The 17,160-nt window shown below is 39.9% G+C and overlaps 1 protein-coding gene across 1 annotated transcript in view; it reads right to left on the reverse strand.

Annotated features, from left to right (window-relative positions):
- The window catches only part of VWA8 (von Willebrand factor A domain containing 8), a 403,863-nt gene that overhangs the window by 235,317 nt on the left and 151,386 nt on the right, over positions 1-17,160 (reverse strand). Inside the window, exons 13-14 of the mRNA XM_062194118.1 lie at positions 13,889-14,049; positions 9,966-10,079 (exon numbers count right to left, since the gene is read on the reverse strand). Coding sequence (XP_062050102.1) covers positions 9,966-10,079; positions 13,889-14,049 — 275 coding nt within the window. The remainder of the gene's footprint in view (positions 1-9,965; positions 10,080-13,888; positions 14,050-17,160) is intronic.

Genomic DNA, 17,160 nt, shown 5'->3' on the forward strand with positions numbered 1-17,160 from the left:
TCCCCTGACAGAAGGCAGAGCATCCCAGGCAGTGGCTTAATCTACTGTGCCACAAGTTAGCCTAAAAAAAAAAAAAAAAAAAAAAAAAGAAGCATAAAAAGCTTAAGCAGTGTAAGCAGTTAAATTTAAGGTTCACAATGGCAGAAATAATACTCAAGTCTTAAAAAGACAGAGAAAGCTGAACCTTTATACAATTCATTTGCTTGTCACTTTCACTCAAATGTTATGATTTTTTAAGTGATTCTTCTAGAAATCTGCTAGGAAATCTGAGGAAGCATGTAAACATGCGAGGACACACAGAGGAATAAGATAAGACTTCTCTAGGCTTTTGAAATGTCTTGAGGTAGTTCTGAAAGGGGACTAGAACCCTCTTTTCATGATATAATCATGTGAGTGATTCCGTCAGATTTTGTTTTTCAGTTCTATTAAGAAACCCAACAGAGGATAACATAATTCTTGCTAAGAGAAAGAAAGAAATGAAAGTCAAACACTTGTCAAGGTTTTCAGAAACACAGAAATACAGGAATATGACCAGCATTCCCCCTTAACTATCACAACAGAAGCCAAAGGGTTTAGGTAGCTAAAATACCAGCACATAGGACATGTGTGGATGAGCACTCTGGAGTGTCCAAGTGAGAGAAAGTCCCATCAAAACAACAGGCAGTCCACTGAGTCCCTGATCCCCTTTTCTCCTGGTTCAGACACAAGAAGAGACCAAGAGAGAGGGAATCCAACATGGTCGCATTCGATTGAAGCTGTAGAAGTAGGTTCTCACTTATGATAGTGAAGGATACGACATCAAGGAAGTAAGCAAAGCCAAAATCCATCAGACAAGCCAGAGGGGCAAGTCCAGTTTAGTCAGTGGCCACAGCTGGCCTGTAAAATTAAGACCAGAAGAGTCACTAAAAATGACAGCAAGCTGGGTGGTTTGAACTTAAATAAAGAAATGGACATTGCCTGAGACATATACAAGAGTACTTACATTAAAAAGGTAAGTTTATTTTAGTGCAAATCTATTTTGAAATTCACACACAGTTTTTTCATAATGTGAATTTTTCATGAACATTTTAATGATCCTTTATATTGTCTGTGACTTGCATTGGCCAAATCTGAAGGCAGCAGTTTTGAGATAAGTAATGTGTTGGGCAGAAAAGTGTATACAAACTGTAAAAACAGCCACCACACCACTGAAAAACAGGATGACAAGGCCCTTTTTGTTTGTTAGGTACTCTCCAAAGACTTCCTTACATACAAATAAGTCATATGGAAAGTCATTTCCTGATCCTCTTGGTTCCCCAAGTTTATAAGTAAGAAAGCAGATAATCTGCTGTGTACATTAGGGAGATGTGATAAGCCGGCAAGTACTACAAAGGGTGGAAAAGTGATACAGAATTAGAAATTAGGAAACAAGTGCTATTAGAATCTAAAATTAGGATTAGGTTTAATTTTACTAGAACTTAACAACAACAAAACAACCAAGGGGATATATGAGTTAATTTCAAGTAAACAGATATTATTTTATAAAGATTAAAGATATAAAAAAGCAAAAATGTTTTTAAAATGAAAATATCAAGGTTAATATAATATATCTGTGGTCCAAAGTGTAAGTTTGTTTGTAAAGAGTAATGTTTCCTCAGTAATAAAAAAAAAATGAACTATTGATACCTAGAGCCACATGGATGATCCTAAAATAAGCTATGTGAAAGAAACTGGGGGGAGGTGGTGGTGGAAGAGAGTACACACTGAGGGTGACAGTGGGTGATCCTATACCAGGCCAGGAGTCTGCCTGCCTAGCCCATGCAGGTTAGCCTGACTGCTGGCAGGCGGCAGGAGCCCCAGGCACATTAACCCCACCCCCAACTTCTGCCACAGGTAAACTGCTCCAGGGTGTGGCCCAGGCCCATCAGGAAAGCTACCATTGCCTATGTGACCTTCAAGCTGATTGAAGAAGTATAGCAGTGACAATATCAGCTCTATCCTATAGAATTAGTGTTGTCCTGAATTAGCTACGGCCCCTCTGGCTGCCCTTTAGAAGGTGCGCTTGGTCATTAATAAAGCGGGTATGTTCACGGACACTTGTCTCCAGTGCTTCTTGTTGAAGAGCGCCGTAGCCTCACCCATCCCACAATGCTCAGGCCTTGCAGGATAAGCTCACAGTTGACTAATGTGTGGATCTCTCAGGATGAACCTGCTGGCTAGAAAACAGCAGAAGATATGGGGCCAGCGCCAGTGGCTCACTTGGTTAATCCTCCGCCTGCGGCACCAGCATCCCATTTGGGCGCTGTGTCTAGTCCTGGTTGCTCCTCTTGCAGTCCAGCTCTCTGCTGTGGCCCAGGAAGGCAATGGAGGATGGCCCAAGTGCTTGGGCCCCTGCACCCACGTTGGAGACCAGGAAGAAGCACCTGGCTCCTGGCTTTGGATCGGTGCAGCGCTGGCATAACGGCCATTTGGGGAGTGAATCAACGGAAGGAAGACCTCTCTGTCTCTCTCTCACTGTCTATAATTCTACCTGTCAAAAAAAAAAAAAAAAAGAAAGAAAAAAAAGAAAAGAAAAGAAAAAAGAAAAAAAGAAAAGAAAAAGAAAGAAAGTAGAAGATACTAGAGTAACCAGAAACAGATACCTGGGGTTAGGAGAGGAGGGAGAGAAGGTACATGAGGGAGAGATTCCAAGGAAGCCTGAGGATACTTTGGGTGTTATAGATATACTCATTATCTCTACTGTGGTGATGGATTCATGGTATATAGAAACGTCAAAAATTATCAAGCTGTTCCCTTTAAATATTCAGTTTATTATATGTCAATTATATCTCAACAAAATCTACAATAAAACAAGCAATAAAGCAAGACTTTGGCAAACTAAGTCCTTTATAGGAAGTTATTTGGTACATTTTGCTGAATTTTCATATTAAGGAACATGAAAAGAATGATATAGGGGTGGGAATTTGATCTAGTGGTTAAGACACATGTTGGCATGCCCACATCCCCAGCAGAATGCCTGGGTTCCTGTCCCAGCTCTCCTTCTAGTTCCAGCTTCCTGCTAACGTGCACCCAGGGAGGCAGTGGGGATAGCTCTAACAGTTGGGCCCCTGGCATCTTTATGGAAGATGTGGATTGAATTCCTGGGAGAGGAAAACCTGTGAATTTGTGAGAGGAGGTACACTCCTCCACCAAAAGGAAGAACCCAGCACACTTGAAGGTGCTTCAATAGTTCATGGGAAACAGAATGAAAAATAAGTTCATTTTGATGCAAATCTTTTTGAAATTCATACATGAGAGGTATTCAAAAAGTTCATGGGAAAAGTATGCTTGGATTTCAAACATTTTTGCATTAAAATAAGTATCTTCTGTTTCCATTTTTCTATAAACTTTTAAAATTACTCATATAGTAATAAATAATTGCACCCCTCACAGGTACAAGGTTGAAAACCATTCCTTGACCATGGAAATGTTCAATATTATTTTCAAAATCAAAATTTCCTTAAGCCTTTTTATTTTGGGAATCAAACACAAAGATTGAATGTAAAATCCTAGATCTATCTTAATTTTGGTAAAAAGTGACATGGCATAATTTGCTAGCTGAGATTTTTGAGTGAGCAGGAGACAGTGCTTAGATCTTAACTGTCTTCAAATGTGGTGAACATAAAAGAGCCCAGAAAATCTAACTGACCAAGGATTGTGCTCAGAAGTCCAGTTATGGCTCACCACTGACCACTGAAGACTCACTGTAAATTGTTCTCACTGTTCATTAGCAACCAGTAAAAATATTCAATTAAAACGTAAAAATATTAGAGCATATCTAAGAGCAACTAATCTTTATTGCTTTCATTAGATAACCAGAATTTTTTCTTGGTATAATACATTGTTAATAACACAGAAATTGTTGCTCTCTCATCTATGCTTTGGACAACAGCAGGAAGGAACGCATTTAGCAGCCTATAGTATTTGTACTCTTTTCCCCAAAATAAGTTTTTCTCATCAAAGGAAGCATTTCTATTTTGGTACTTACTTCCTCCTACAAATGGAAGCATGATATCTGGTGTGTGTGGTCATTTTGCTTTTTCTAATCACCATGTCCATGGTACCCCTAATGTCTTGCAACAAGAGAAGGAAGATTTCTAATTTTTCTTAAGCTATTTCCTTGGGCATATTAGCCATATGATTACCTACAAAGAATGTGACAGCCTTCAGTACATTCTGAATTGAACAACTTATATGATCTTGGTGAGGACCTAGTTTAAGATGAAGGTTGGCAAAGGGGTCAAATGTAATTGTTGAAACGAGTGTCACATTACAGTTTAAACGGTTATTGCCCCATTGTTAGCAGCCGTTTATTATGAGATCCTATGCTTGTCAGACTTGTCTTTAAAAGGCATCAAAGAATTCCTAATTAACAGGTTCCTAAAAGGAAATTCTGCTACTCAATAGATTACCTAAAACTGGATTACCTAAAACTGAGTACCCCAAGTGAATATTCTCACATTCAAAAACATTTACTAGGTAGTCTACAATGTGCCAAAATACAAAAACAAGACACAAAGTCTTGACAACAAAAGTGCCAGGTTCCAGTTATTTCCTGAGGCTCAACTTCCTTTGAAGGTGTGAGATAGAGTAGTGTACCGCATAGCCACATTTCAGTCAACTACAGACTTCCTATACAATGGTGGTCCCAAAAGACTGCACTGCCAGAGATGCTATAGCTGTCTCAGTTTGTGTCAGTATTTGCTATGATGTCCATACAACAAGGCTATCATCTATAATCCATTTTTCAGAACAGATCCCTGTTGTGAAACAATGCTTGACAGTACTGTTGAATTTTCTCTTTCAACAACTTGAATTTTTTCAGTATTATTACCAAAAAATCCTGCTAGTTACAAATATGAAAATGGTTTCTCTCTGACAGTAGAACCTCAAGTCTAAATTTACCAAACTGGATTTAAAGTCTGACAGTTTAAGTCTTCCTTGGCCTTGGAAAGGGCTAGAGGAATGTCAGAGAAGGCTTCACAGAGGAAGTGACTCTTGAAGGAATAGCAGAAGTTCGCTAGTCTTATTCTGCTGGCAAGTATGCATAGATATTACCGAACACTGCAGGCAATGGAAACCAAAGAAGGATTTAAATAGTGATGTGATCAAATTTATGGATTAGCTACCTTAAACTTCTAGCCTACTTGTATGGAGAATTGGTTCCATTCACTAAGTTTAGGAGTTCAAAAGGAATAGTAGTCTACAGAAATTAACTTAGAATCTCCTGGGACACCTAACAGATGACATCTCGTAGTCACATGGCACTTAGGACAGAAAACTAAATTGAAAAGAGCCTCTAAGTAATGCTCAGCCTATCGATTGCAGGTGAAGACACAGGGAGGCTGAAGCTGCCTAAGGAGAAAACACTGGGAGCTACCAACTTGAACAATATTCTGAAGCCTCTCCCCACCTCTCAAGGCAGATACTAGTCACTTCCTCTTCTATACTCCCCACGAATTTTGTAAAGAACTCTGACATTCAAAACTGCAGTGTACTTAGCCAGGTGGCTGCATGGCCCAGCTACCTGAGCCAGGCTTACCCCCATCCTAATGGGATTTGATGCTCCTGCTTCCCTGCCCGCCCTCAGGCAGTTTTAAAAGGGCCTGTTCCTGAACACCTGCTCTCTTGGCTCTTGGTTCCTCTCTCCTGCGCTCTCTCCTCTCTCTTGGCTCGTCTCTCTACTCTATCTTCTCTCCTCTGTCTCTCTCTCTCTCATACTCATTCTTTTTTCCTTCGCCGCCCCTTCACTCTGGTCTGTAGGGTGTTCCCCAATAAACCCTTTTCCTTAAAAAAAAAAAAAACAAAAAAAAACTGCACTGTAATTATTTATTTGCACATGTGTCCATATATGCAGTGTATCACAGAAGACAGTGACTGTGTCATCTCAATAAACATTTAACCTGAAGGAAAGAATGAAGTAATGTTAACCATCAATAACCACCACTTGTACTCTCCAAATCAGTTATACCCATATGTCAGTCTATAGATATCACTCACCTGGGAACTATTCTGAGAGCCCAGAGAGGGACTAATTTCATGCATTACCTTTATAATATCTAAGTTCAACAAAATCATCCAATCACTGGAGTTGGCAGAAAAGTTTTAAAGTCAACATTTAGGTGGTATTACTCTATAAACTAGAGGAAATTGGTTTTGGAATCCTGATCCCACGGAGGTAGGAAGCTTATTTATTCAAGCAAGATTACGGAAGCTGTTCTTTCTGCTAGGCAGTTACATTTTATTTTCTACCCCCTGCCAGTACACAACCCTACAAAATCTTTCCCCTTAAAAAAATCTTTCTCTGTCATTCATCTTTGATCTTTTCTCTATTTTAAAATGTCCCCCTATGGAACCAAAGTGTTCACAACAATAAATTAAATAAACCTGAGTTTGTGTAAATATAATCATAAAGGTCAACTTGCTGAACTCTAGTTCTGTGATTAAGTATAGAAATGAAAGATTAGATGATTTGGGTCAAGAGTTTCTTATCTGTAGTTCAAACATGAATGGCAGAAGTGACATATTAGATACAGACTGCGCATAGCATCAATCCATGCTGGATATGGATTATATGACTTACAGGAACAACTCAAGAAATGAATTAATTTCCTCACTCTACAAATTTCCTGTACTATGTCTATTTAGTTAAGCTGGTAGCCAATAAACACAACCCTTAAGGAAACACTGTAAACAAACATTTTATAGCCCAAAAAGAGAACACATTTATTCCAGAAATACAAAAGCTAGTTGCAAAATTGAATCAGGAAAAGGAAAAGACATTTTCCCTTTTCCCAACAATCCAAACCATCAGGATGAAGCAGATTCTGTAACATGACTATGTTTAACAACAAAATAGAGGAGAAAACTGCTTATAATCATAATAGTGTTTCTCAGGTCAAAAGGAGGAGACTGAGAAGGAAAGAAAGAATTTGACTTTTAACTGGTGAAAATATTTCAGAAAAGACAGGAGAACAATTGTCCGAAAACATCTTGCCATTGAAAAGCTAATTAAGGCCCAGTAAATTCACAGGACATGAGGGAGAAAAAAAAAAAAAAGTAGTTCAGCCTGGGAGGTTCAACAAGGTGAAGAGAAACCAAAGAAACCAGAAAAGTGGACATGGAGAGAGATCTAAGGTGATGTAGGAACTACAAGTATGAAGAACAAGTTCAGATTAGAGGTTGTCAGAACACAGAGGAGATTTAGAAAACAGGGAAAGTGTCTGGGATGGAAAAGTGATAGATATCTCAAATAGATCCACTTCCTCTTTAGTGTTCCCATAGCACTGTTGTACAGACCTCTACTCTAACTGTATTTTAATTATTATTCAAACTATCTCTCTTCAAGTGTAGGTAATTGTTAACTTTAAGAAAAACAAGATATATAGCAGATTAAATGGCATGGCTGTGTATAGTCTTCGTGCTAACATAATAATGTAAACACTGGATAAAGTTCTGAGCAAAATTGTTATGTAACTCTTTAGGAAGAATGCAAGATGGAAGTATGTGTGTGTGGTAAGCAAAGAGGTGAAACAGCTAAGCCTTAATTTTCCATGTAAGAAATCAATAGAAAATACTTAAAGCTGAAAAATAAATCAATGAATAGTAATGACAGCATGTTCTTTAGTGATGCACATTAAAAGAAACAGTTGAGAATGTCTCACCTCTTTGGGGTTAGAAGTAGGGAATGCGAGACTGTCATGGAACCAGTAACAGGGAACTGATATATTTTCATAAAATGCTGTGGAAAACTGGCTCAAATTTCATGTATGTCTAATATTGATAAAAATGAAAACAAAAATTTTAAAGATAAATGAAGGAAGCGAGCTTGCTATGACCTCTCTCAACCTTCTCATACAGACATCTGAAGATAGAGTCAACCTCGGTTTTTAACGCATGGGGGAGACCCAAATCAGTTGTGAGGAAGGTGTGAAACTGAGAAGCACCACTAACCATGCTGAGCCACACCCTGAACATGATGCTCATGGCTGCTCTGTTCCTAAAAGTGTTTTCATTTGTACAACTACTAATGTCAATGAGGGAGAACGTGGGTATTTTTTCAGAAAAGGGTTATCACTTCCTAGATATTTGGCAACAAGTCCAATATTCCTGATATCCTAGGGGAAACTGCCAGGCAGGATTGCTGTAAGCTAGTGCCCAATTGGCTTGATGCGTCTATGAAAATATAGACTCTTGGGGCCGGCACTTGTGGCATAGTGGGCTAATCCTCCATCTACAGAGAGTTCCAGCTGCTCCACTTCCGATCCAGCTCTCTGCTATGGCTTGGGAAAGCAGTAGAGGATGGCCCAAGTGCTTGGACCCCGGCACCCATAGGGGAGAGCCGGAAGAAGCTCCTGGCTCCTGGCTTCAGGTCGGCACAGCTCCAGCCCTTGAGACCATTTGGAGAGAGAACCAGCACATGGAAGACCTTATATCTGTGTCTCCCTCTCTGTCTGTAACTCTACCTCTCAAATAAATAAATTTTAAAAAAATAAAAGAAAATATATTTTTTTCCTCTGGTGATTCACAAGTAATGTATAACAGCTAAATTTTATAAACTTAAGGTAGGAAATGAGAGAGATCTTTATAACTTTGCTCCACTAAGAACTCCATCAAACCAAACTGAGGTAGAAGAATTTGATAATGTACACCTCAGATTCATAAGCAGGTATGTAATCAAGTGAATTTTTTAATAACTTATACAGTGCTAATAGGGACTTTAGCACTTTCCCTTCTAAGAAAAAAAAAAGAATCTTTAAACAAAAGTTTGCTAGAACCTAACCACAATAATAAATATGTCTAATTATCTTTTGTAGAATCTTCATGTTTTAAATATGCTAGTGAGCCCTTTGGGGAGAGAAATCTCAATTAAATAAGGTCAGATTAGGTAACAAGGAGCCTCAATATAGCAACTTGAAATTATGTGAAAATATCCACGGAACTGTAATAAGCTGAAAACCACTCAGATGTGCCAAACTTACTCTGAGGGAAAGGACAAGGAAGTCATTTTCTTTTGAACTTTTAAAGTTGAATTTTTTCAAATGCATAGACAATTTAAAAGAATAAAACACAAAGACCCATATTTTCTCCACCTAGATTTTGTCAGTGATGAAGATTTTACCATGTTTGCCTTCTCTCTCTTGCTTGATCCATCTCTCCTTCTCTCTGTGTGGTATGTGTTTACATGCACACATACCCATATTTTTCCCCTGAATCATTTGAAAATATTTTTATTTAAATTTTATCCTGTTACTATATAAGCATCTCCTAAGAATAGAAATATTCTCCTTTATAACAATACCATTAAAATACATCAGAAAATTAATACCAGTTCAACAACAGCATGCAATATACAAGGGACTATCACAAAGTTGATGGAAAATGCTGATTATCTTTTAATTTCATTTTCTACAAAGTTTTTGAAGCTCTTTCTTATATAGCCAATTTTTAAACTTTTCTAATTATTTTCTGTAGCTGGTTTCATTTTGTTCTCTGCTCCAGGATCCCATCAAGTGTCACATATTGCATTGGCTGTACCATCTCTGGAAGGAATGCTTAAATCAGCCAGAATGCTTCATCCTGCATCAGGTGGCATACCCCAGGAATGACTGATGACCACTTAGGAAGGCAGACACCGTTAATTGTGGGTCCAGCAATTATTTTGCTGAGTGGACCCAAAGTATGAAACCAAAACTGGATGGGTAGTAGCAACAGAGGAGGGACTGCCTTCTTTCCACCATGTTTTTATAAAAGGTTTAAACAGTTACTTAGGCTAAGGACACAGAGCACACCTTGAGCAGCAAGTTTTAAGAAAGAATCACACTACTAGCATGTGCAGGACACCAATTTATTGAGCTGTTCAGTGATTCTGGATTGATACTAATTTTGAAAATAATGAACAATATTAATTTTAACTTAACAAAAAGAACAATGTACCCCCAAATTACCTCATCTGTAACTGTTCATCTGACATTTGTAGCTCCTCTTTTAAACGCTTATACCTGTCTTCTCTCAGCAGCCTCGAGCCATCATAGAGGCTCAGCTCTCGATCATGGATTAACCTAATCAAATAAGGGAAAGTCAGGCGACAGGATCAATCAGCTTCAAACACTGACACCGTTAGAGGCAGAATCAGTCAATGTACTAATTTGGTCTGTTATTTCTGGCAATCAAGTCTAACAATTTTCTTAGATAAATATTTCAAAATTTCAAGTTGGTCATTCCTGTTACACTTAGAAAAACCACTGGATTATTCAATGGAAGGAAGAAGCCATGAATGCTAAATATGGATAGGGAGAAGGAAGAAGGAGAGGAAAAGAAACATCTGAATGAGTGTCTCTGGATAACCATGAGAGCCATATGAGTACTGATGATAAGCCAGTTTTGCACACACTCCCTTGAGTCGAATGTAACTCTTTAAGTGATGAGATTAATAAAATATTTCTATCTTTGGAATTATAGACATAAAATACAAAAAAAATCTTCATAATGAAATAACTACATTGCTATCTCATATTCCAACACAGATGGTGATCTAATCAAACCACAAACAGCATTGTCTTCAATGCTGCACTGGCTGACAAGCACTGTTATACAGGCTGGTGCTGTGGCATGGTCTGTGGTGTCAGCATCCTGTATGGGCACTGGTTCAAGTCCTGGTTGCACCTCTTCCAATCCAGCTCTCTGTTAATGGCCCGGGGAAAGCAGAAGACGGCCCAAGTGCTTGGGCCCCTGCACCGACATGGGAGACCTGAAAGAAGCTCCTGACTCCTGGCTTTGGATTGGCCCAGCTCTGGCCATTGCAGCCATTTGGGGAGTGAACCAGTGGATGGAAGACCTCTCTCTCTGTCTCTACCTCTCTGTCTGTAACTCTGCCTCTCAAATAAATAAATAATTTTGTCTTAAAAAAAAAAAAAAAAGCACTGTTCTACATCTTATATTAACCACTAAGTCTCCTGATGCCCATGATAGAGCTGCGACCCACAAACTCCATTCTGTAGGCACTGAGAGGAGGGGAGACTCTATTAGGTAAAGGTTAGGGGTATGAGTGGTACAATATCAGACTTATAGGTGGCTTCAAGCAGAGGTCTGTGTCTGTGGTGATGAGTAGGGAGAGAGAAGTACTCCATCTCTCTAAACATTTGTCTTTTATAAAATTAAGGCAATAACACCAGCCTCAAAGTATTGCTGCAAAATTAAACACCTCATATGAGTTTAAAATACACGCTTAACATAGTTGTTCTCAATTTGTACGTTAGTCTTCTGGGAAGTACTTAAAAATGTCAATGGTCAGACCTCAGGTTGGACCAATTGCATCAGAATTCCTGATGATGGAGTCCAAGCATCAGTATTTTGAAGTTCTCAGAACACAAGGTAATTCTAGGATTGAGAACTAGGGAAGGACTGGCTTAACACAATGGCTGGCACAAAGTAAGTATTCAATTAATGGTAGCTGCAGCTGTTACTATTACTACTTGGCCAAACATGAAAGAGAGAGTCAATTAAAGTAAACCGGTATCATTTTATGGTATCTGTATTTGTTTGACTCGGAGAGAAAAGCATTTAAAATCTATGAAATGTTTATGGTAAATCACTGAAACGTAGCCATCAAAATTTTCAAATACTTTCAAATCTAATCAGTATCAATGCAATGTATTTGAAGTCTTTAATTATATTCAGTACTTGCATCTTGTTAAGGATAAAAACCAAATGGTTGAGTTAAAGGTATATTCTACTATTTGACTTTTCTTAATAATTCAGAATTAAAAATCATACATCTACAAGATGAATTTTAAAATCAGTATACTTAATCTCTCTCTCTCTTTTTTTTTTTTTTTTAATTTTTGACAGGCAGAGTGGACAGTGAGAGAGAGAGACAGAGAGAAAGGTCTTCCTTTGCCATTGGTTCACCCTCCAATGGCCGCTGTGGCCTGTGCACCGCGCTGATCCGATGTCAGGAGCCAGGTGCTTATCCTGGTCTCCCATGGGGTACAGGGCCCAAGGACTTGGGCCATCCTCCACTGTACTCCCGGGCCACAGCAGAGAGCTGGCCTGGAAGAGGGGCAACCAGGATAGAATCCGGCACCCCGACTGGGACTAGAATCCGGTATGCCGGCGCCGCAAGGCGGAGGATTAGCCTGTTGAGCCACGGCGCCGGCTTACTTAATCTCCTAAAATGATACATGATAGAAATACTTTCCATGAAAGTTAAGCATTCAGAATCTTCTCTCAACATTAAATTCTAGATAAGTTTTAGGAATGTGAGGCTATTTTTACCTACTTAAACTGAAACAAGAAAACAACAGTTATATAAATGTTCAAGTCTCTAACAACAAAGTAAGCATTTTAGTCCATATAAAACATAACCAAGAGGCCAATGCTGTAACGTACTGGGCTAAGCCTCCGCCTGCAGTACTGGCATCCCCTGTGGGCACTGATTCTGGTCCTGGCTGCTCCTCTTCCGATCCAGCTCTCTGCTATGGCCTGGGAAAGCAGAAGATGGCCCAAGTGTTTGGACCCCTGTACCCGTGCAAGGGACCCAGAAGCACCTGGCTTTGGATAGGCCCAGCTCCATCTGTTGTGGCCATTTGGGTAGTGAAACAGAGGATGGAAGACCTTTCTTTCTGTCTCTCCCTCTCTCTGTAATTCTACTTCTCAAATAAATACAATCTTATATATTTATATATATATACATATATATATAATATATAATCAAACAGCTATTATATATTTTATACAAAAACTACATTTCTCTCCCTCCCCATTTTTTAAAAAAGATTTATTTATTTGAAAGGCAGAGTTACAGAGACGTAGAAGGGGGGAGAGAGAGAGAGAGAGAGAGAGAGAGAGAGGTCTTCTATCCACTGGTTCACTCCCCAGATGGCCACAATAGCCGGAGCTGGGCTGATCCAAAGCCAAGAGACAGAAGCCTCTTCTGGGTCTCCCATGTGGTAAGAGGGGCCGAAAGACATGGGCCATCTTCTACTGCTTTCTCAGGTCACAGCAGAGAGCTGGATCGGAAGTGGAGCAACCAGGACTTGAACTAGCGCCGATATGGGATGCCTGCACTACAGGTGGCAGCTTTACCCGCTATGCCACAGTGCGGGCACCCTCCTCCCCATTTTAACAAGATCAACCAATAAAGCAGACGTGATTCATAGGCAATTTCTAAACAGTAAAGCTATGACCCTGACAAACTGGAGAAACTTCAGCTATGAGACTTTTTGCTGATTTAAATCTGTATATGTAAAGCCTTTCAAAATTACTATGGAAAAGTTTTGCTATACCAGTGGCTTTCCCCCAAATGTTCATCAATTGGCGTTTTACAGTATGTGTTTATAATAATAAATGTCTGCCATTCTATTTGGATATAGAATCAGGAATTTCTCCTTTTTTTTTTCTTTCTTTCTTTTTTTTTTTTTGACAGGCAGAGTGGATAGTGAGAGAGAGACAGAGAGAAAGGTCCTCCCTCTGCCGTTGGTTCACCCCCCAATGGCCGCTGCGGTAGCGCGCTGCGGCCGGCGCACCGCGCTGATCCGATGGCAGGAGCCAGGCGCTTCTCTTGGTCTCCCATGGGGTGCAGGGCCCAAGCACTTGGGCCATCCTCCACTGCACTCCCTGGCCACAGCAGAGAGCCGGCCCGGAGGAGGGGCAACCGGGACAGGATCCGGTGCCCCGACCGGGACTAGAACCCGGTGTGCCGGCGCCGCAAGGCGGAGGATTAGCCTAGTGAGCCGCGGCGCTGGCCAGGAATTTCTCATAATCCTCATAATTCAGTTTCTAAAACAGAACTGAAAGACTTCCCTGTCTACCGCTTGTTTGTGTGTATTGTATGTGGGTGTGTATTTTGTGTTGTGTGACTCATACAAACCTCTGCAATACAGCAAGTGTGCCGGTGTTGACCCGGTGAATGCCATCCAACAAGACCAGCTTGCCTTCCAGGGCTGCATTCACAAGAGGGGAAGACCGCCAGGCGGTGTCTCCATTTGGAAGAGTGTATCTCTGTTGTAGTAGATCACGTGCGGTCATATCCTAAAAGCAAGTCCCAGTACCCACAAAAGAACACACGGAATTAATTTTTAAGGCACAGATGGAAGCTTATCTAGTTTAATGAAGTCACCTTTCTCTGAACATGTCCAGCCTTGTAACAACAGGGAAACATCTCTGATACAACAAAAGAAAGGGCCTTGTCTTTGGAGAGTACCTAACAAACAAAAAAGGCCTTGTCATCCTGTTTTTCAGTGGTGTGGTGCTGTTTTTACAGTTTGTGTACACTTTTCTACCCAACACATTACTTATCTCAAAACTGCTGCCTTCAGATTTGGCCAATGCAAGTCACAGACAATATAAGGGATCATTAAAATCTTCAGAAAACATCTTTAGGTCTTTTGAGGTTTCCTCTTATTACTAATTCAAATGATAGAGTAGGAATGAGGGTTTTTCCTAACCTTTTCCTTTTATTTCACATTTCCCTCCTACTTAAAATGTTCATATAGATACTAGCAGTAAACTCCACCTTTCTTTAATGGAGTTTAAATCAAGTGGCTCAAAGATGTTTATCAAGAACGTGCATTTTCTTGCAGTTGATGAGTTCTCCTGAAAAGCCAGGACAGAGACCATCACAGTGAGTCTTATAACGGAGGAGGCCAAGGAGGACAGTCATCAAATCAGGTACAGGAATTCAGAAACAATAGCATGGCACTTACCAAGGCATTTTTAAGAGCGCACACACAATGTGCTAGCACTAAAATAGTGTAAAGATCTAAGCAAACTATTAATAGTCATGGTATACAGAAGTCTATCTACTGTAAAAATTTGGTGCCATACAGTATGAACAATTTTTTTCTTACATTTGCTACCACTGAGGATGGTTTGTTTTCTGTTACCAGTTTCACATACATTTTGTGTCATTTATATCAAAGAAAAGTTAAACATTTACAGTTACTTTCACCTAAAACTTTAAAGTCTTCCATAAATTCTTTGATGCTCACTCCAAGCTCTTTTAAAAATTTTTATTTAGGCCAGCGCCGTGGCTCAATAGGCTAATCCTCTGCCTGCAGCGCCGGCACACTGGGTTCTAGTCCCGGTCAGGGCACCGGATCCTGTCCCAGTTGCCCCTCTTCCAGGCCAGCTCTCTGCTGTGGCCCGGGAGTACAGTGGAGGATGGCCCAAGTGCTTGGGCCCTGCACCCCATGGGAGACCAGGAGAAGCACCTGGCTCCTGGCTTCGGATCAGCGCGGTGTGCCGGCCACAACGCGCCGGCCATGGCAGCCATTGGAGGGTGAACCAATGGTAAAGGAAGACCTTTCTGTCTCTCTCTCTCACTGTCCACTCTGCCTGCCAAAAAAAAAAAAAAATTATTTATTTATTTATTTATTTGAGAGGCAGATGAACAGAGCTCACATCTACCAGTTCCTCTTCAAATGCCCACAACAGCCAGGACTGAGCCAGGCCAAAGCCTACAGCAGGGCACTCAATCTTGGTCTCCCACATGGGTGGCAAGAACCCAACTATTTGAATGATCCATCGCCACTGCCTCTGAGAATCTGCATTAGCAGGAAGTTGGAGTCAGGAGTTGGAGTGTCTACATTATTTCAGTGTACTTTTTTTGTTTCCTTAATCAACAAAATACTGACTTAGGACATATGAATAGGCTTGCACTGAAACATAAAGGCAATAAAGAGTAATAACATTTAAATTCAACAAATTCTCATAGCCTTAAAGGGCTGACTTTAACACATTATCAAAATTTGGACTACCTCTCTTATTAATTTTATTTAATCTGTCAATTATGAATCTTAAATTCTATACAAATATGATCATCAGTATGATTCTGTGCTGCCAACAAAGTATAACAGCCAAGATCAAGCTCACCACCATCATCAGGGTTTGGTGAGATGGTGCATGGTGGGAATAAGCTCATTCCCATTCAGAGCTGTGCTAAAATGTATTGACTGCTCTGCAAGATAAATAGGACAAAGTAAAAATAAGTGTTTGTGGGTCATTTTGATGATCGAATTGTTTCAGAAATTAAGTGTATATACATAGAATGTATGTATGCAGACATAGATATTTGAACATACACATACATATAAAATCTTTTTTTGATTTACTTATTTATTTGAAAGGCAGAGTTACAGAGAGGGAGAGACAGTGAGAGCTTCCACTCCTGGTTCACTCTCCAAATGACTGCAATGACTCGGGCTAAGATTAAAGTCAGGAGCCTAGATCTTCATCCAGGCCTCTCTCATATGAGTGGCAGAAGCCCAAGTATTTGGGCCATCTTCTCCTGCTTTTACAGGTGCATTAGCAGGGAGCTGGATAGGAAGTGTTGCAGGTGGCAGCTTTACCTGTTACACCACAACACTGGTCTCTGGCCCCACCTTTTCATTAAAACAGGTAAATTTAAAGAAAACTCTTGGTAGTAATTATTTCAGAAAAAAATATCTGCTATAAAGTCACATGGCATATCACCTTAGAAAATTAAACAAACAGAAAAAAATGCTCCAGCAGACTGATTCAAAATCAAAGATTTGTATTAGAAACAGCTAAGAAACTTTTAGAAAACATATAAGCTGGAGCTCCACCACCCTAAAGATTTTGACTGAGTAGGTCCAGGGGAGAGCCTTCCATCTGTTTTTCATTAAACATTACTTGGGTAACTCTGAGCTGAATCCCAGGTGAGAATTACTGCTTTAAAAGACATTAAATCAAGGTGAATTATTGTCTCATTTATTTACACTCCTTTCTTTTTCTAATACGACCTGTGAGATTGCACAAGGATATACAAAATGCACAAGCAAAATAGCATAAATGTAAAGGGAGGTAAAAAGTGGCAGAAAAATAAGGAAAGAGTAAGTCTGGTTTCCTTTGAACACTCCTATTGGAAGCTGAGAGGAGGTAGTATGTTACAAAGGCATCCCAGTTATATCATATTTTCAAAGAAACTGATGGATGTTAATTTTGAAAATCCTAGCTCTAGATTTAAAACAGATGATATCCTGGCCTGATTCAGCTTGGGAGTCATTTGCCTGGGTCCAAAAAAAGGAGGTAAACCATGTCTTGACTCAGGTAAACCATGATTTGGTTCAGACTCCAAAGGGAGGTGAGGCTAGTAGCTGTTTTGTTTTGTTTTCTAAATTT

Source organism: Lepus europaeus, chromosome 6 (genome assembly GCF_033115175.1).
Source record: "Lepus europaeus isolate LE1 chromosome 6, mLepTim1.pri, whole genome shotgun sequence".
NCBI lineage: Eukaryota > Metazoa > Chordata > Mammalia > Lagomorpha > Leporidae > Lepus > Lepus europaeus.